Below are 21,390 nucleotides of genomic sequence, written 5' to 3'. Positions count from 1 at the left end.
TGATATCCAACCTGCATATACAAACAGCCTGTATATTCAGTGGCAAACAGAGAGACAGATGCTCATGGGGTAGGAAAAATAAATCAACTAACAAGCTGCCACCTGCTCTGCCTTTGTTATTCTGGATTATACTTCCACACTATATGCCTGAACAGTGACACAAACACACACACACACAGTCAAAGTTGTCCTTGTCAATTAGGAAATTACATTGTTTTGCATAAATTCCTCTGAGACTTAACCTTACAGTGGCCATAATCACCAGCCCCAATGCTAACTCTAACGTTGACCAAAAACAAAGTCTTAATCTTAGATTTTATGGTTAAATTTGGGATGACAGCTTATGTTCCCAAAAGGGAGGTGTGTCTACTATGTGTGGCAGAGTGAACATATTGATGTTTCCTCCATATGATTAACACATATACATATATGTACGCAAAGATCAGATCACACCAAAATGAGAAAAACCAAAGTGTCTTTATTATAATAATAATCATGCAGAATACAGAAAAAAACAATTTTCAGCTCACAGATGAGTGTCTACCACACACGCTTTACTATCCTCCCAAAACTCTTTACAATGTAAGAAGGTGATTAAGAAATTATTACAATTATTCTGTTGTTCAGTTCCATTTAGCAAAATCTCCAACAAAATCTGTAGAAAAGAACCCAAAACACCCAAGACAACCCTGAATGTCACTCAAATGACAGAAATACTTTATTTCATAACTAGCAAGCGACTACTAGAGATTGGATATTAGCAGGAGCTGAATTATGCATGCATTTATGCAGTACACTAAGGGGGACGCTACCATTCCCAGAAATAACATTTGCAATGCAAATCCTAAGCATTTCCAGCTATGCAGTCACATATTTTGGCTTTTTCTACACACAGATCTTTTGTTCTATGTACTTGCTAGTTATCTAAATAAGGTAGGAGTGTCATTTCTTTGGGTGGGCTATGGTCTGTCTGCATGCTGGTTCAGAGGACTGCTTTTGTTTTTTCTATAAACATCTTTCAGATATACAGTAGATAGTAATAATTTCCCAGGTGATGCCATTGTGGCCAAACATGCAATAGTCATCAATGGAGTTGTTCAAATTGTTTCACCAGAACGAGCTAATTCTCTGAGCTAGACTACTGTATGTAGTATTTAGTATGATTATGTGTACATGTTTGTTTGTGTGCATATGTGTGCTTGTGCTTTTGCCTATGTATATGTATTATACAGTACATAAAGTATATATTATATATATATGTGTGTGTGTGTGTGTGTTTGAGTGTAAGTTTGCACGTATTCCATTGTCAGGGACTGAAGGTTCTTGTGGACTCGAAGTCCGACATACACTTGGGTTTGATGCCTTTAGCGTTGTAGTAATCCACCACCTGATTAGGGACTTCTGCCAAAACACTTTTGGCCAATGCAGCTGGGGAGGCCTGGGAAGACAGATACAGACAGAAAGAGGAGGAGAGAGGTCACAAATACACACAATTCACCAGCCATGCGTGACTGTAGACTGCTAGAATTTACTTTTGGACCTTATGCTGTCAAAGGTGCAGACCTGTGAGACTGATTTGATCAGACAAGCTCATATGACACCCCAAAAACACCCCCGGTTTCACCTTTTGTTCTGTAGTACCATAGCTTGGTTTCTGTATATGTGGTCAAGGAGAAAAACGCATCAGGTCCTGCGTACACTGAAAAAAAGCAATGCACGAAAGCACATAGTTTACAGTGTGCAGTTGAAAATAATCATTGTCATAAACCCTACTTAAGGTTATTAGTCCACTTGTGTTTGATCCTATTTGCCATATGGATTTTGACATAATTTGATAAAATGCAATATTGGTGGGTTAACAATAGTTTGTGATAACTTAAGGCTGAAGGAACTCTTTCAAATTATTAATGACAAACACCTGTTTATGCTGGTAAACTCCATTTTGATGGAGTGGTTGATTTAATGGTTTAACACCTGTCTTGACACTGTAATCTGAGGTATTCATGATCCTGCAGGTTATTTTATTTAAAGTTAAAGAACTGTCATAATCATTGCAGCTCTTTGATTATTGGTTACTGTATCCTGATCTATCATGTCCTCTAGATTCCAGCGAGGGCTGAGATGGGCTTTTGGGTTATGGGAGAAGGAGCTGTTGGGTTGTTCAACAATTGTTTTTGAACTTCTGCTTGTTTTCATATGACTTTTCTGATGTTTGCTTTTTTGTATTACATATACAGTAAATAATCAAGTTGGTCACTAAAAAAACTCCCTTTCACAACGCACAGGATGATGTCAAAAATGAATCAAGTTCAGAGCAAAGCAGATTTTTGTTAGTTCATAAAATGTTAAATGTTTCCTTAGATCAAAAGAATTGAGGAGTTAGGAGGAATCAAGTGAATAAATGGTAGATTGTTTCTTTTAAATGCAAAGCACATGCATAAAATAAATTCTGCAAAAATACTAAAAATTATACTTATAATCCATCCATCCATCCATTTTCTATACCGCTTATCCGTCAGGGTCGCGGGGGAGCTGGAGCCTATCCCAGCTGACTACGGGCGAGAGGCGGGGTACACCCTGGACTGGTCGCCAGTCAATCGCAGGGCCAACACACAAAGACAGACAACCACACACTCTCACACTCACACCTAGGGGCAATATAGAGTAGCCAATTAACCTAATGTGCATGTTTTTGGTATTGTGGGAGGAAGCCGGAGAACCCGGAGAAAACCCACGCAGGCACAGGGAGAACATGCAAACTCCACATAGAAGGGCCCAGACCGGGATTCGAACCTGGAACCCTCTTACTATGAGGCGACAGTGCTAACCACTGCCCATACTTATAATCACTACTGAAAAAAAGGACAAGCTTTCCTACACACACACAGACAAAGAGAGAGATACACTCACTCACACGTAGAGGGCAGCCAGTTTACTGCATGCACACACATGCTCCCACATCGCACACACTTCTGAATCCTCAAAGACGGTGTCTGTCGTACTCCGTCTCACATAATTCCCCGAGACAATGCATCATCAAAGTGCACTCGCTCCCCCACCCCCTCCTCTCATCTCCACCCTCTCTCCTGCTCACTCTGCTCCTATCTACCTGTTATCCCCCCACTCTTCCTGTCACACAGAAGCTTCGTCCTGCTAATCCCTTCTGAAAAGAAACGACAGAGCAGAAAATCACCTCTCCACCTCTGTCACACACTCCCTCGCTCTCTTTTGTCTTTAGCTCCGGTCTCCTGTTGACCCCCCCTCCCAAACACCACCAAGATGTCTCTCTCTCTCTCCGCTTTCCTCTTCAGTTTCCTCCAGATTTTATTCTTCATTTCTCCTCTCTGACTACCTCTATGTAACTTTTGGGTAAAGTATATGTTTCCACTGCCTCCTACATTCCCTCGTATCTCCTTTTCTGTTTAGCGGGGATGTAATTGGTTGATTTCTCAACCTGTCACAGACCTGACTCACCATAACAGACCCAGCCAAACAGACCCTGTCAAAGCCAAGAAAAATTAATGCCACCAGAGAGAGACACACACAACCACACAAACACACACACACTGTGAGCAGATAGCTGATGTGTTTTGACGAGCACACCAAGCATATTACGCCCACACATTCACACTCGTTGCCCCCTGAATGCAGTGCTGTTCGCCACCCACCCGAAGCACACACACACACACACACAGATAGAGCCACTGTTGAAGTAGAACTTTTTAAATGCAATAGCTCGGTCTGCCTCTGCATTTACTACTGAAATTGGTCAAGGTTTGAAAATTGGAATACAATGCTTGGTTCCACACACTTCCTCTAAATCAGGGTTCAGAAATTAAGTTCAGCCATGGGCAGGGATTTCAGCATGGGGAGCCAACATTTGACATATATGGTCAGTCCTATAACTTTTCAATATATTTTGTGTATTAATTTTATTGCCAACATGTCAGGTGACACCCACTTGGGGTTGTGAGAGACAAATGTCATGGTCAAACAAGGCATAGGCTCCAGCCATGGAGTAGAAACTCCATGTGAAACTATACTATGTAACCTTTTCTGAAGAGCAGTAAGTGGCCATTGGATGGTAACATGAATTGTTGATGCGTAGCTTAAAAAACCATAGATAGAGAAGAGTCACTGATTGATTGTTATTAGTTGTTATGATACCATATTTACTGGTATTGAGCTTTGTGTTTGCACTGTTATTTGCAGTAGATTTGTGAAAACTCGTGTAACAATTCTGTTGTAAATTACAAAAGTGAAAACTTGAGCTTAAGAGATTTAAACCACAAGTTGCTATGAGCCTGGCATGTTGAGATGAAGAAAAGAAAATATAGAGAAGTGAAAATATCAGTGCAGAACCTCAGTTGTTGTACTGAAACAATTAATGAGCTGCTTAGCCACACTTATAGCCCTGATGTGCAATTTCTTAACGTTTTATGACAGCATACTCTTTCATGACCTCGCATTTCTTATTCCCTTTAATGCTGTTACCCAGCGTGAGAAAACTCTGAAGTTTGAAGGAGGAGAAGCAGCAACACAAGGATCAGAAATAGCTGAACTCCATTCTGCATTCTGCTGCATTCTTATATAGTGCCTCATTTGTATCGTTGACTGTAAAACAGAGATGGACGACATGACAGCTCCCCAGAAGTGAAACCAAAACATCTCAGTTGACCCCTTGAATCTATTTCTCTGTCACCCTGTACCTCCAACTAGCACCTACATGTTTGAAGTCCTTGAAGGGGACAAACTGGACAATGTCACGGAGGACGGGCTCGCCCTTTGGTGAACGCAGGATCCCATCATCCCCGTCCAATATCTGCATGTCTGTGAAGTCTGCATTTCCCACTCCGACGATGATTACCGACATGGGCAGGTGGGATGCGTGCACGATGGCCTCCCGTGTGTCCGCCATGTCAGTGATGACGCCGTCTGTCAGGATCAGCAGGATGAAGTATTCCTGGTAGGACGGAGAGAAATTTGTGGGTGAAAGGGGGTACTAGATGTTTGATGAATATTAGGTTTTAAAAGTGTCTTCTTGTCAGGGGCTAATTTGAATAAAACTCACTCTAATCCAATGTAGAGCCAGAGAGAAGCGGGAGGCATAAAGGCAGAGAGGAATCTGCATTCTAAAATTTATGACTGGAATTAAATTAGTATAAATCACTTCTCCCCCAGCTTTTCAATTCATCCCTTTTTGCTCTTCTTTGTTCCTCTGGCATCTCACTTTTTGTCTTTTCATTGCTTTTTATCTTCCGCTTGTCTCGCTGTTTGCCAATGCAAACACCAACAGTCACAACAACAGAAACAAAATGCTCCAGACTTTCTAATTCTCTCTCACCATGGCCTCTTTGGTGTGCATCTCCTCGGAGGCAGACGAGGCCACTTTCTGGATGATTGGAGCGATGTTGGTGGGCCCGTACAGCTGGATCTTAGGGAGGCAATTCTGGTAGGCTTCCACCACCCCTTGGATCCCTACAACACACACGCATGCACACACACACACACACACACACACACACACACACACACACACACACACACACACACGTATCTGTCTGTATGTTGGACTGCACTGACCTTGCCAAGTCAAAGTTCTTTTGCATGCAAAAGTATCTGCTAAAATATATCAGACTCTGCACATGTGATTATGCTCCAATGCGACTGGGCATTTTTCATTCCCACATACAGCAGTCCGCAAACACAAAGGCTGACACACAGACACACACACACACACACCTTCACTGCAGGAACACAACTATGTGGGGAGAAGAGCGCAGAAGCCCATTTCACACATACAGATTAGTGTTGTTTTTCTCTGTATCTTAGAGCCTGAAATACTTCCTGCAGCACAGCAACAAATCTCCTAGTTGTGTGTGTGTGTGCGTGCCTGTGTGTGTTTGTACACGTGAGAGAAAGAAACAGAGAGTGGGGACAGATATAGAAGGAGAAATATGGGACTGACAGTGAGAGAGAAATAGGAAGCGGGCAGCAGTGATACTGAAGGACTGTTTTGGTCCCATTGATGTATTATTGTTAAAGTTTTGAATCGAGTATGTTTGTTTGATAGCTCACCGGCACATTCAGGATTGTCCTCATCAAAGTTCACAGCGAAATCATGCGAAACCTTCATGTGGGGCAGAGAACACAAAGCATCTTACCGTCACGTTAAACCAGACACTCGGCACAACACGTTCAGTCCAGCTTACAGGTTGACAGATGCATTCTCCTTTCATGTTGATCAAAAGCAAGCTGTGCCTCTGAAAGAGATCTGAAGTAGCCAGAATTCCCCCCTGCAACTGGAAACACACATCCTGAATGTCCTACCTTGAAGTCAGGTGGTATCAGTGCTCCAAAACCAAACGCAGGGAACATTTTATCACTGGGGAAAGACAGAATGATGCAATTTAATGAGTAAGATAGAGAGCAGTTTAGGGTGAAGGATAATAATTACATGATAAAACATACAAATCTCATTTCATGCAAGGATTTGGCCCTAAGAGAGAAACTCTCGTGTTTGTCAGCATTCGCTAAACAATGATTGTTGGAGTGGGTTCAACCTGTCATAGTCTTGGCAGATCTCCCCTACAGCAACCAGCGCTTTGAGGTACTCGTTGGGCTGGTAGGGGTGAATGTAGTGGAGGGAGCAGCTGTTTCTGGGATCCCCATTGGATGCCGTGAAGTCTATTGCCACCTGGGACAGAAACATCAATACACACACACACACACACACACACGTACGCTTGCAAAGCTTGAGTGGGCGTGGCACAGGCAGTGACGTGCTGCTTTAAATATCGAGGACATTATAGGTGACAAAACTTACCGTGAACTGAATCTGGCAGCCTCCCATAATGTAATCCAGGAAGGAATACATTTTGATGATCTGTCAGGAAAAATGTAGAAATTTAATATCGGATATGATAAGCACGGAATGAGATAGATGGAGCTGTGGTCGACTAACATTACTCAAGTCAAAACTGACTGATGACAATTTTGATAAAAAGTAAACCGTTTTGTTACAATGATGTGGAAATATACTTCTTTTCTCAAACTTCTTTGCACTTTGGTCTCATGGCCATAGAATAAAGACACCATCCATACCAATATTGGTTACTAATAAGCTCCATTTTATTTCTTTGCAAAGCCGTGGTTTTGGACTGTACTTTGAGGAAAACAGGCAAGCTGAAGACATGACCTTAGACCGGAAATTGTGAGATGGGCATTTTTTTTTACAATAAGGCCATTTGATGTCCATTAATTCATTCAAACAACCAATCAACAACGAAACAAATTAAAGGCACCCTGTGGAGTTATTTTGACACTAATAGTGCAAAGGAGCAGTGATTTTATGTGTGGGTCATGCCTGAAGATGCACATATATGCAGACACGCAGGCAAAGCGACACACATTCTAGCCACTGGTCTCACACTATTCCCTTAACTGTGTAATACACCAAGAAGCTGGAAATGTGCTGATAAATGCAGGTAAGAAGAAGACTGCTAGCAAACAAGCATGAATATAAACAATGCGGGATTAAAAATTCACACTGCAAATATTACATGAAGAGATAAAGCATACAAAACGATTTCATTTGTTTGGAAGAAAAAACCTCAACTGGGCAGCTTAAATCAGTAAGGAAAACAATCATCATAAGAGGATGTTGTGTTACTTTACCTTACAGTGGTTGAGAATGACAACACCAGAGTTCCTGTAATTCTTCTTCTTCATCTGGTATTTGGGGTTGATGCACTCCCATTGAATCTGGGAAAACACAGACACACATTCATGTTAAGGGTAAGCTTTTCTCTGAATTCTTACTTCTTACTGCTCAGCCTGAAGCAGCTGTCTATTAGTTTGTTACCCCAGAACTTTAAGATGATCAATTTTATGATCAATCTGTCAATAATGTATGGACAGAGACAGCAATCTGTGAACGTTGTAGATTATCGATCAGAATAAAATCTACAAGCTACATTAACCTTTAAAACACAGTGACTGTGGGCATTAAGACAGCTGTCAGGTTGTCACTCAGCTCTGCCACATGGAAGGTTTACCTCATATTGCTGTAATAATCACTTTAAATAACATCATCATCAGTTGCATTGTGACTGGTTGCACTGATGCAACATCCCTATCATAATTATCATGTCAGAGATCATGTAAATATTTCTTGGAAAGGAAGATCTGTTGTGTAGCTGAAACAACTTTAATATTCTAAAAGTTAACTAAACATGGTTTAAAAGTGAGTTTTTGATTATAGGCTGCATATACATAGTCTTAATGAGGTCTGACAGCATGTTTAAAATTAGACACATTGAAATGCACTCATTGTTGACCAAGATATCTTAATGTAAACTAGACATTTCAGAATTGGTCACTTTGAGCCTTAGTCTTATCTGTAGTTGCTGTCACCCACATTTTGTGTGACATCGGGTTACATCTGAATAAATATAAACCATTGAAAAAAATGGAAGTAGCACTTTATCATCCTTTAAGGAAATTAAGTTGGTAAATGATGAATGAGTGGACTGTCCTGGATAAAGTGTAATAGTGTTAACTTATTAACTCCTTTCTCCACTCCTGTTTTATAAGATAAATGTCAAGGTCAGCATTGGCATGCATTAATATTTCTAGCTCCAGTGAATTCTGATGGAGGCTCTGCTCTTTATTTACCCGTTGCCATGGTGAATCACAGGGATCAGAGCCCCAGGTGTGGTAACCACATTAAACACTTTGAAATGACAAAGATAAAACTGTTACGCAGACTGTTGTTCGTCTAAATAAATTAGTGTTGAGTCATTGTGCTTACCTGTTTGCCCTCCTGCTCTGATCTCACCTCCTTAAAGGTGGTCTGAAACTCCCCAATAAAGTCATGTTTTCCATTAGAGTCCCAGTCCCAAACTGTGCACTGGAACAGACACATACACAAGTGCACACATTCATTCAGCGCAGCTGCAACACTGTCACCTAAAAGCGCACACACACACGCACACACACACACACACACACACACACACACACATTCATGGCATGCAGGGAAATGCCATGCTGAATGATTGATAAGGCGGTGTTGGTGGGGGGGCAATGGAGCGGTGAAATATTAATCTGAGGATGCTGCGAGGGACGCGGCTTAAGAGACAGCTTTGTGTGTGTGTGTGTGTGTTTAGGCGTAATAGTTTGTTTCTCTCAAAGGAGCTAGTAGACAAGAAAAATGGCCTCAATCACCAGTGAAAAGTGGGGGTCAGGGGGGGCCATGGCTCAGCACATCATAAAGAAACCATCCCATCATTCTAAAAGGTGACAACAAGCACCAATATGTGGGCTGTGGAATTTGTACGATCAATAATATCCAACAAATTTGGTCAATAGAGAAACATGTGTACACACACACACACACACACACACAAAGGTTTAATGGCTTTGAATGAGTAATTTCGCTCTTGAGTTTTGTGACCTTCTTGCACGAGGTCACCCCAACAACTAGTGATCAGAACCAATCCAACAACGCTTGATTAAAAACAACAACCGGCAGTAATCCCCTTATTTCCTGTCTCCCACTTAAGCTGCCAAGTGGCTGCACCTGAAGCCTTTTTTTGTCTGTGTGTGTGTCTGTGATCATTTGTGCATTGTATGCGTGTCTATGTTTTTGTGTCTGTCGTTTTTGCATGTGAGCGAGCAAGCGCTCATTTTTGCAGCCTTGCTTCCACTTCAACTTGGTGAGAGCTGTGGGAGAGAGTAATGAAAAAATGAAGAACCTCCATTTCATTCACTGAATACTAACTGTTGGATGGAGAGGGAGAGAGAAAAGAGACCAACAGGGGATGGAGGGAGAAGTAGAGAGGTTAAAAACCAGATAAGAAAAAATACAAAGAGGAGGGACAGGCGGACTCTGCAGAGGAGGGTTATGCATTTATGCATTGGTCAGTTAAGAGCCTGGTGAAAAGGAAGCACTGGTCTGAATAGAAATCTCTGCCCTGCCATTTCTCACTATAGCTCTGACGCTTCAAACAGGTAGCCCTGGAAACCATAGCCGATGGCGTGCGTGCGTGTGTATGCATGTGTGAGTGTGTGAGCCCTTTCTCCTGCTGTCAGGACCCATGCAGAGTTAAGACGCCTTTGAATATTTAATGAACAAGCTCATGTTTATTCATGGAAAGAGTAACTGTTTGGGGCTGATGTGTGGCTACCACTTTCACACATACGCACACACACACACACACACACACAGACATGCACACACAGATCTATTCTGGCAAATAAAGGTGAGAGTTTAGGACGACCACTGAGCTCTTTCACACCCGTCTGGCTCTTTAAATAACACATCAGGCATCAGGGTACGCTGCCTTCCCTGATGCCTGATGCCTGATGAGTTGACCTGAGCTCAACTCCTGGGGAAGAAAATGAAAGGAGATGACTGAAGCTGCTTTTCTGATTTGGTTTGATTCGATTGTATACTTGAGGTTAAGTGGTACTTTGGTCATTCCTATGTTTTACAAATCTCATAATTTGTATGCTTCACAGAAAAACACCTGGCACAGAGACATCTGCAGGCCTTCAGGCCTCTCCCTCCAAATGTTCATTGTGTTTCCCTGAGGTCCTTAAATAACAAAGATGTTGCCGAGGCGTTTGCATGCTCAAATCGTTGCAGATTAAGTTAAATGTTAAATAAAGTGATGTTGCCATTAATATGAACTGGAAAAAGTAGTTACAGTTGCAGAGTCACCTTTAGCTCCCTGTCGGGGTCACCGCTGCAGAGTGTGTTCAGGGAAACTTTGAAGGATTTCCACACTGGGCTCAGGTTGTTCATGACCGTCTACAAGGTACAGTGCAAAACACCACAGTTTTAGTTAATCACAGCTCTCACGTTACATAACACATATGTTTGTTTGCGTGTGCATGTGATTACCTCAGTTCTGTGTACGAGTGACTCAGTGCCGTCATCATTTATTCTGAAAATCTCCAGGAAAGGGTCTGATTTGCTGAAAAAATCCTTCAGAGAGAAAACATGCATGTAAGGCAAATGCCTAAGAACTGCCTTTGATAACCATTAATCATTCATATAATAACAGAATCAGTCTTTCACCCCATATTTCTTTCTTTCTTTCTTGTTTCTTCCACCCATCCCTTTCCTGTCCTCCCTAATTTATCCGCGCCCCCCCCTCCCTCGCTTTCTTCTGTCTTTTCCCTAAGGCACAACTTGTTTGGATTAGTCATCCGTGGCTGCGCGTGCATGCGTTTGCGCGTGGAGGCTGAAAATTAATATAGTTATCTGTGTGCGTGGTGGGGTGGGTGAGATAGGAGCGGGTTATGGGGTGAGGTGGGGTGCCCACCTATCTCAGCAGGCCTCTTCTAATGCCAGACTGTACTTCTGTGTATTGTGTGTGAGTTGCTGCCTCATGAAATCCCACAGCACTCCACCCACCTACACACACACACACACACCTGCCTGGCAGCCCACACACACACATGCACACACTAACTCATATCTCTGAATATTAATTCCTCTCATATCTAAAGGAAAACTGAAACTGTTTTTCAGTATTTTTGAAAGCACACACACAGACACACAAACCTTGTCGTCTAGCTTACGAGCGCTGAAGGAGAGTTCAACATAATCGTCATTACCAGACAACTCCTCTGCTGTCACCTTTATGGGGTGTGAGGGTGGGGGTGGGGAGATCAGGAGAAGGGGGAGACAGACAGGGAGGCAGAAGGAGGTGAGAGAAATAAGATGGAAATGAGGAACAGAACAGTTTGAACAGGGAACATCATCAAATTAATTATCTTCAGAGAGTCTGAGTGCAAGAAGTGGTGCACGTGTGATTTGTGTGTGCACGCATGTGTGCGTGTGTGTGTGTGTGTGTGTGTGTGTGTGTGTGAGACTGTGGTGGGCTGAAACAGTGTTATACCGTTATGGAAGACTTTCCAGCAGTGTTTCCCTGTTTGAGTAGAGCTTTGGTCAATTTCCTCTGAGAGACGATCTGAAACAAACACACTCAACAAAATGAGCCTCCACGTTCCAATGTTTCCCCCACAGAGGGACAGCTTGTCCTGCTTGTGTCACACTGGTGTCACCAATGTTAGCATACATCTACCTGCTTACATCCAATGGACATAAAGCAGCATGGCAGAGTCACCTCTGTTACTACCAGTCAGATGTAATTTTCTCTGCTGTTGTGTCACTGGTTTGATCTGTCAGCTTCTTGACTCTTTCCTCCTACGACTATCCTACGAGCTGAGTGGCTTTTAAAAATAGTGGTTGTTCAAGTTTACATGGGGAAGTATGGGGGAGATCAACTGGGTGTCAACCACATAGACATGTGAACCGACACAAAGAGCCAAAGCACACGACAGCTTCAAAGAGCTGCGCGGTGAGGAGTCATTTGAGTGTTACTGCACAAACAGCAAAAGTGATTTGCAGGTGTTTTTCATTGGGGGCTGATTACTGGAGTGTCTACATACACGCTTGTGTTCTTTCATTTTGCATGGAAAGGATCTATAACTGAAAGCTTTATGTACAGAGTGCACCAATCTGAGTTTGCTTTTCATTTTCAGTTTTGATTAAAAAAAATTGGAAGCTTAAAATGTGTTTCATTTCAAAATTAAACATCCGGTGTTGTAATAGAACACTTTTAACTCGTTTTTTCCCCCTCCAACTCCTGAGAAAAAGATAAGCCGAAAGACACAACAAAGCTTTGTAGAGCTGCAGAGTTGGAGAATAATTCTCTGTGGGTTTATTGCATATATGTGATCCATTGGTAATATATGAATATTGATTGCGACCACTCTAAGGACAGGATGTCTTACACTGTCTCTAATGATAATGCTGACACAATCTATCTGTGATATGCCCTTCCCTGGATACATTTCCCAGTGATGACACCAGTAACTATACAGCATCTGTGCAGCAAAAATGAATGCAGTAAAAGAACAAATGGCAATGCTCACACAGTTTCAACCAGACCTTTATGTTATCTGTCTTCATTTCAATTATACAATCAGTTGCCATAAAATATTCATATGTGCCTCTGGTGCTTTCATATTGCACTGATATAATGCTGTCTTTTTCTTGCTCAACACTATGGATACGCGACAGCATCGAGAATGTTGTTGTTTAGACTCAGACTAAATTTTGGCAGCATGTTATCCCATTTCAGTAAACCTCCCTGCCTCTCGCCTCTTGGTTCTCTCAACTATTGAAAATCCACCAGCTTTGTGTTGCTGATAACATCTATGGCAATGGCAATCGGAATCTAGCACTTTTGGTATTTTTTGAGCCTCTGTCCTCTCTGCATTTAGCTCGCAGTTTCCTGAAATCAACTTGTTAATGAGTGCTACTGCAATTACAGATTTCCTTTAAAAAAGATCTTGGATATTTGTAAAGGAAATAAATAAAGCAAAAGTTTAAATATTGATTACATCCACCTCATTAAGAGGGCCAGCAGCACCATTAAGGAAGAAAGAAGGCCATATGCATTAGTGTGTGGACATGTAAAGGCTTTGTAGACATAATTTAAAGCAGCCTCAGGGCTTTACGTAACTAAGGACTCAAGGACAACGAAAGCTCACTGTAAATGCAGGTAGTGACAGTAGCTGACCTCAAGTGAAGAGATCACATTAGGATTCCTTCCACGGCTGAAGTTATCTCTAATCTTAAAGTTGCTGTCTCACCCTAATTAAAATACGCTTTACCTGATACATACATTTAATATACCAACAAGCTCAATGCACTTGACAGAGGATTATTCACTTCACTCTGTAATTCTTAAACCCAAAGCATCCATGCATGCTCTACACTGATAAACCTAACACCCAACTGTATGTGATATACTGGCTAAATGCAGCTGTAGAAGCACGCTCTCATCATACACGCTTCTGGTTCTTATGGTGAACTCACACTAACATGTGTACAGATGTGCAGCATATATGAACTACAAACTTCTCTCACATCCACCACGCAGCCTGTGCAGTGACCTACCCAACGTGCTGTTACATATTCACTCGTATAAGCCTGACCTGCCAGGAGACACACACTGACCTGTCCTAAGGTGCACTCCATGGCTCCCAGAAAGTCGGCATCACGGAGGCCATTGTTGCCAGAGCTGATGTCATGAAGTTCAAAGCGGAGCCTCTGGACCTCCTCAAAGTAGTAGTCCACCAGGAAGATCTTGGAGAAGACTGGGCTGCTGCTGCTGCGAATCACCTCTGTACGGTCCACCTGCAAAGGCAGTAGTGCATGGACACCCATATGCAAAGAGGTTCACCCAAATACAATCAAGGATTTTGAGATCTGACGGCTGAGTTTTGCCAAATTAAGAAACCCTTGAACAGATCATGGAAATTATGGTTGATGGAAAGCATCTAGAAGGTGGAATTGCAATAACAAATATGAAATTCTAAAACTATAAAACTGTTCATTAAAGCCTTTTCAAGATCCTATTAAATATGAAATACTGAATTGAGTTTTGTAATTTGATTGTTGTTGATTTGTTGAAATAATTACATATTAAACTCTTTAAACTGTAAACTCTCTTATTAATCATTGATTTTATTTCCCAGTTAAATATAATTTCATTCACTACTTCATAACCATTTGTAAGAGGTACTTTATACACATTGTGCTCAACATCTAATGACAAACAAACAAAACTTATTTTATTCTTGTGTTAACAATAAAAATCAAAAATCAATATCTTTACATCACTTTGTCATATAGCAAGAGTCCTCATGAAATTATTGACATTCTAATATGCTTCTGTGAAAGTAGTGTTTCATAAAACTGTGCTTTTTTATTTTGTCTGCAGTCGAATTGAATTTTTTGTGGTCTTTCCAAAAGTGAACTGAGGTATGAAGAACAAACTGGCACTGTGCATTGATTATGAACCTCGGTGGATTTTTTAGCATCACAGCAATTACCACAAATAGCTATTAGCACATTGTTTACACTTATCAACTTGAAAATTGGCAATATGGATTTTTCTTGACGGCTAAAATCACACAAGCTGTTTGACTACACAGAGGAGTGGCTACAGTTGCAACATTGATCTCGCATTTTCTTCTCTCTAACTGCCTCATGCAGAAAGAACACAAAGACAAACAAAAGTCTGTCTAAGAGCTGCCAACAAAAGCTATCCAACACTAGCAGGAATGACTGGGTCCCTTTTACTGTTGATAACCCTTTGGCACACACACACACACACACACACACACACACAGTACAAAAGTGAATGGCACACCAGCTGACTTGACAAACACACACAAACAGATTTGGCCTTTATCTGACTCTTACTTCAACAGGCTGGCATCTCATTAAAGTTAAAACAACACAAAAATGCACACACACACACACACTCACTCACACACACACACACACTCAAAAATACTTGCCCAGTGGTTTGAACGCTATCTCAACAATTATTAAATTAAGATACGCTGAATCTGATGGGCAGTGATAACATTTGTCCATTCCCACACTTTCACTAAAGGGTTTATCGTAACACATAGACACTAATTCTCTCTCTCTCTCTCTCTCTCTCTCACACACACACACACACACACACACACACACACACACATGCACATACACACATATATACACACACACACACTATAGGCTATCCACAGGGGGCTCAAGATTTAGTGCTCAGAAAGTAGTGCAACATTACTCTGTCTTTGGAGACTCCACAAAAAAATCCACTTTGTACTATGTGTGTGTGTCATGTAGAGTTAGTGCCTGTGCCAATTTGTGTAAATGAGCAATGTGGGTGTAAAACCATGTACGTGTAGAAACGTCTGTAGCACTGCATGTGTGAGGGTGTGCATGCATGCGTGGGTGTGCGTATCTACATATTTAAAAGGACGACTCAACACTCATATGTTACATGTCTTTCCCAGAAATAAGGAAAAGCGAAAGATGGATGAAATTCCCCTAAATTTATCATTTCCCCTCATGCTGCGTTCTGACAAAGTTCAGCTAAAACGTGTGCTGCTGCTGCTGAGACTTCAATGGGAATAAGAGGTTTCTTAAAGCAGGAGATTCCATCTGAAGTCCCTGACAGAGCTGCTGGATCTCGAAAAGGAGCACTTACTAGCAATTCTCCTCCATTTTCTCCTCCATTTTCAACTGCTAAGCAAACCATTCTAGGAAGATATTGTCTCCACCTGTTTGAGATATGTTATGAGATATTGTGTACAGTGGGTTCAGTAAAACTGGACGTGATTCCAGGAAAAGACGCTTATTGCTCTCCTGATTTTCAACATCAGGACATTTGCAGCAGACTGCTTGTTTCGGAGGGCTAAGATGAACAGAGAGACAAAACCAGCACACTTTCAATTTCAAAGTGACAAAAGCATTTGGATAGATTAAATACAATCAATCCACAAAACACCCTGTTGCCCTCTGTGGCAATTAGCATACATAATTTAGAAGAACTATGCATAAACCCACGATTTAGTGTGAGAAGGTTAACGACACAATCACAGCCCCGCACGATAACACAGGTCGTTGATTACACACAATCATTTAGTCAAACATGAATCCAATGACACACTTGAATAATTTCAAGTGTTGTCCAAAAAAAATTTCATAAAGCATCTTCTGCGACTGAACCTGACGAGCAGATGAAAACACTTAAGTTTCCAGTCTAACTGGAACATCAGGTCATGGATAAATGATGAAGATTATGAAAATTCAATAGAGCTACAGTAGTCACCTCAAGGACACTTCTTTTCACAGAAAGTGATGCTTAATATTGGATCAACTTTGTAGTACAGTAGAAGCAAAAAAAACAATAATAATAATAATAAACAGAGCCCAAAGATAAAGTGTTGTGGAAGTGAAAGGTTTCAAAGTATAAGTTTACAGACCATAATTTTAAATGGACTCCCAGTGCAAATAAAAAAAGCTCCTCAAATCACATCCTAATTCATAAATACAGCATCAGTATGCAGTATGTAGGTATCAGACTGCACACGCATTCATGCAGACTCACACCTGCAGCTCTTAAAATGGGCAAATGAGTGTAGAGTACTCTCTGTCGAGGACTCTCTGTCCAGTGTGAACGTTGTACTTTGTACCTTCACCCCACCCACCCCCCACCATCACCGTACCTCAAACCACTGGCCGTGCGACTGCATCTTCAGTACCACACAAGGGTCAGGTTTGGAGAGAGCGTCGCGGTCCGAGATCCCGCGGCAGGCCACTCTCAGCTCCACTTTGGTCAGACATGGAGAGCTGATGAAGCCCAACGTGGCCTCTGCCGACTCATAGATGTTGCTCATGATGAACACACTAATCACACACTGAAAGGAGGGATGGAGGGAGGATAAGAAATTAGTTACTTTAGATAGATAGATAGATAGATAGATAGATAGATAGATAGATAGATAGATAGATAGATAGATAGATAGATAGATTAAAAAATCTCATGCACTGCAGTACATTTGAACTGTTCTTTGCCTTGACTTGAGCAGATGTAGTGGCCCTGACTAAGCAGACAGCACTCAAACTGTTCAAGGTCAGCACTCTGAAGCCACTGAGTACCAGACAAGGTCCCCTTAAATACACACAAATACAAACCTGCTGTACCATAGAAACACAAACACAGCGACACACTTTCATACGTCCTATACAGACACACATTTGGATGCATGTACACATTCTGTATGCAGATTAGCATGAACAAATCGGCATGCACGCACACACTCACACACATACAGTGTGCTCTGCTGTGTAACCAGAACAAATCTGCAGGTTTCTCCTCAGGTTTCCACTGAGCGTATAGTGTTCACAGTCCATAAATAGAAAACAGTTCAAGCATCTAATCGCTGTGACACAGACAATTTCCCCATGATAATGTGAATTGAGCTGTTAATCATCAAAAATCAAAAATTCGTTTAAATCGCATTTTACTGTAATTTATCATCACAGTAAAGGCTGGAAATATCTTTTCATTTGCTCAAGGTGAGAGTGAAGAGAGGTTAGTCATTCAGCACTAATTCCAAGCTCATTCTTCCAAAACTTAAGCGCATATTGAGTTCAGGCCAGGAAATGTGTTGACAGAAATATCTAACGGGGCAATGATGCTCAGTATTACATGGGCATGGCAATAACATTTCACATTACAAAGGATGGCTGTCTTGATCTTAAAGGTCCCATTCAGCCATCAACCACCCACACAGGTGTTTTCAATTATTCTGCTTAATTAGATCTCTTTTCAGAACTCTGTGGGCGTGTGCAGACTCAGCTTTAATTTTGCTGCACCTGATTTAATGTAATTCCCAGTTAAACTCCACCCACCTTCAACTTGACCAGAGATGTGATTATCCAAATGTTCTGAGTCATGCGTGTGGGTGTGCAGGACCTTTAAAGGAATAATTTGAATAGTTGGTTAGCTTAGCATAAGTTCGGTAGTTTACACATTATATCTCATTACTGTATTTTGTAGATACACCTTTGGGCAAACTTTAGGTGGATTTTGTTAACTTTGGACAAAGTCAGACAAGCTGTCTTCCCTGATTCCAGTCTTTATGCTAAGCCAAGATAACTATCTCCTGACTGTAGCTTCATATTAAATGGAACGCTACAACTGCGGTATCAGTCTCCGTATCCATAAATAACTGTCATATCAGTGCATTTAAAAAGGCTTCGTAGCATCATTGTTCATACTTTAATACCCTCCCAAGAAGCCTACAATTTCTAAAACACAATCCAACTGACACTTAAATCAAGCTAGAAATGTATTAGCCTTACATTATATTGGAAATACTGCATTACATGTATAATTAATCTCAAAATGCACGGATCCATTGTCCAGGCCCATAATGTGCATAGAGAGAACTGGGTTGAAACCTCCCGTAGCCTCAAGTCCAGTAAGCCCAAACTAAAGGACCGTAGGTCTGATGTGCTAGATGGTACAAACTGAATATTAATGCAGTGGTCTAGTAGTATCATCCTTAGGGAACTAAGCTCTTGGAACTGGGTCTGACTCTGACCTGAATGTCTCTCTCTCTCTCTCTCTCTCTCTCTCTCTCTCTCTCGTCCTCTCTGTCTTCCATAATTCATGTTCCATGTGATTATTTTTAGCTAAGCACACTGAATTGGCCATATATAAAGAAACGGATGTGGACAAAGCCACAGGGCAGGTGTGTGACATACAGCCAGACCTGTGTGTAGGTGGCATGTAGTTAGCTGTCCGTCTGTATGTGCCGCCCTGCACGGTGGTGCACACTTCTGCATGTGTGTGTGCAGGAAGCAGCAGATGCCCGTCTGTTCCGGTTGACAGCAGATGACACTGATAGTGACGGAGGATGTGGAAGATTTCTGCAGCTACTGTATAAGAGCTCATCTGTGGTCACATGTGTTGCACATTGCCAGAGGCAACAAAGAATTTTCCTACCACACTTCGTCACAGGATCTCGCAATAGCGTCCCGAAATGTGGTTTAGTCAGGGCTGACAACTGGATTAATTTGTTAATTGTGTACAGTAACACCGGTCAAATACATCGGTATTCAAAATTTGGTGTTTTTCCTCAATCTGTGCACATCTCAAACTTAATCACAGGGCGTGTTTTAAAGAAGACAAGAAATATGATGGCAGACGAGGTTTCACTGTTTGTGTTTCACTGTTTTACTGTCAACCAAAAGACTGAAACTTGCAGAATGAGATGCTGAACGCTTCATAAACAAAGTTGAGTAAAAACAGAACAGGAGTGATTGATTGCTGGGCGCTGTAAGATCACTTAAAATGATTCAAATCCCCCTCACTGTCAACTCTTATTCTCCACAATCAATCATCCCAGAGCTCGATTGCCACGACCCTTGACTGCATTTTGTCCATGTGTGTAAATGTCTATATGAGTGCAACCATTCACCTTCACATGTTCCTGTGTGTAAAGTGTTTGTGACAGATGTGACACTAATGATTCAGACACGGGAAGGTCCATAACACTCACGTACACTGTAATTGCTCAGTCACATATTGATTAACGGGCAAAATACTACTGACATGGCCCTCGTATAGGCACGATCTAAGAAACTATGTGGCATGTTCAGCAACCCTATATGGAATATTAATCAAGGCGGGTGAGAGCAATATCCTCTGAAAGAGCAGACACATAAAAGGCGGCTGGATAACAGAAAAGACAGAGGGGAGTATCAGAAGCGAAGCAGTCTGGTGTTGCAAACTCTCAGTGTTATTAGAGCTGACAGAGAGGGAGAGAGAGAACCAGGGAGAGTGAGGGAGACAGAGGTTCTGTGAGGGGGGATTAGAGAGATGGAGTGAGAGAAAAAACTGGAGGCAGGCAAGTGAAAGTGAATGAATCAGTGGGGAGAGAGGGCCGGAGAATGAAACGGATCTGCCCCTGTCACAGGGCTTATCTTGTCTTATAGCACTCCAGCAGAATAAAATTAAAACAGAGGCTTTCTAAGAGTACCGTAGCCTACAAAGTATTCTCCATTCAGAAAATGGATTTCTCAAGTCACTGTGGATTTCTTTTAGAATATATTATCTTACTGCCTTGAAGTAAAAATTATAGTTTTATGGCTTATTTCATTCTACATAATATTAATAAACCCACAAAGTCACACAAGCTGCGAAACATTAAATACGAAGCAGACTTTTCTCTTCCAGATGTATAAGGCTATAAACATCTGATGTCATCATATACACAATATAGAAAAACGTCCAGGACAAATGTTTGAAATAGCCCGTGTGGCTGTCATGCACCGGGAAAGACATGCACAACCCGGGCTGCTCCTATCTCCTGCAGAGAGAAAACTCACCTTAACGACCTGGAGAAAAGATCCGAGCGGAGCCGAGGAACTTCACCGCCGTTTACTTGACAATCACGGATACCTCACCGCCTCCGGACCCATCTCCCTCTCCTCACTCTCTTTGTCTATATGTTTTCCCTCAGCCCCCTACACTGCGGAGCTCAGCCGGTTTGCCGCTGACAGCAGAACAGGAGCTGTTTTCTAATTCCCACCGGACGAGCGCGGTGAGGATGCGTTCCGGGCGCCTGGGTTTACTCTGGGTGAAGGATGGGGAGGAGGAGGAGGACGATGCTCCACTTAACTGGAGTTTGTAATCCACTGGTTCCATCGGTGGCAGCTGACAGTGCAGTGTGGGGACCGGCGACTCATCTGGTACAGTGCATCAGCGCCATCTCGTGGTTGTTACAGTCAACTGGCACTTGTTCTAAAACCGATTTTCTTGGTCTCAGCTTTGATTGGCTGCGATGCGCCTCAGCGGTTTCATAATAAGCGATGACCGTACACCTGAGACCACTTGGTAGTCAATTTAAAGTTCACGCTGCTCACCAGATTCATCGGTTCAGAAGAATTTAGATGCATGAGGCGAGCTTGTTGCTGAAATAAACAGGGAAATT

The 21,390-nt window shown here is 41.9% G+C and overlaps 1 protein-coding gene across 2 annotated transcripts; it reads right to left on the bottom strand.

The window, feature by feature from the left end:
• Positions 1 to 458: 458 nt before the first annotated feature.
• Positions 459 to 21,336, bottom strand: cpne4b (copine IVb). 2 transcript variants are annotated; one of them, XM_046417785.1, is made up of 16 exons: positions 20,786 to 21,336; positions 17,113 to 17,304; positions 14,042 to 14,221; positions 11,913 to 11,984; positions 11,576 to 11,650; positions 10,910 to 10,993; positions 10,727 to 10,816; positions 8,813 to 8,911; positions 7,678 to 7,764; positions 6,827 to 6,886; positions 6,564 to 6,697; positions 6,331 to 6,385; positions 6,079 to 6,130; positions 5,345 to 5,478; positions 4,727 to 4,963; positions 459 to 1,438 (listed from the first exon to the last, which is right to left on the bottom strand). In XM_046417785.1, the coding sequence occupies exons 2-16, from the start codon at positions 17,281 to 17,283 to the stop codon at positions 1,307 to 1,309; spliced, it is 1,662 nt and encodes a 553-aa protein (XP_046273741.1). In that variant the 5' UTR covers positions 17,284 to 17,304; positions 20,786 to 21,336; the 3' UTR covers positions 459 to 1,306. The 2 variants fall into 2 exon arrangements, with proteins under 2 accessions (XP_046273741.1, XP_046273740.1); XM_046417784.1 differs by lacking the exon at positions 20,786 to 21,336 and adding an exon at positions 17,582 to 18,131.
• Between the last annotated feature and the right edge of the window lie 54 nt (positions 21,337 to 21,390).

Source organism: Scatophagus argus, chromosome 17 (assembly GCF_020382885.2).
Source record: "Scatophagus argus isolate fScaArg1 chromosome 17, fScaArg1.pri, whole genome shotgun sequence".
In the NCBI taxonomy this organism is placed as follows: Eukaryota; Metazoa; Chordata; class Actinopteri; family Scatophagidae; genus Scatophagus; species Scatophagus argus.
The sequence above is the reverse complement of the archived record's forward strand: the minus strand, read 5'-3'. Positions and strand labels throughout refer to the sequence as shown.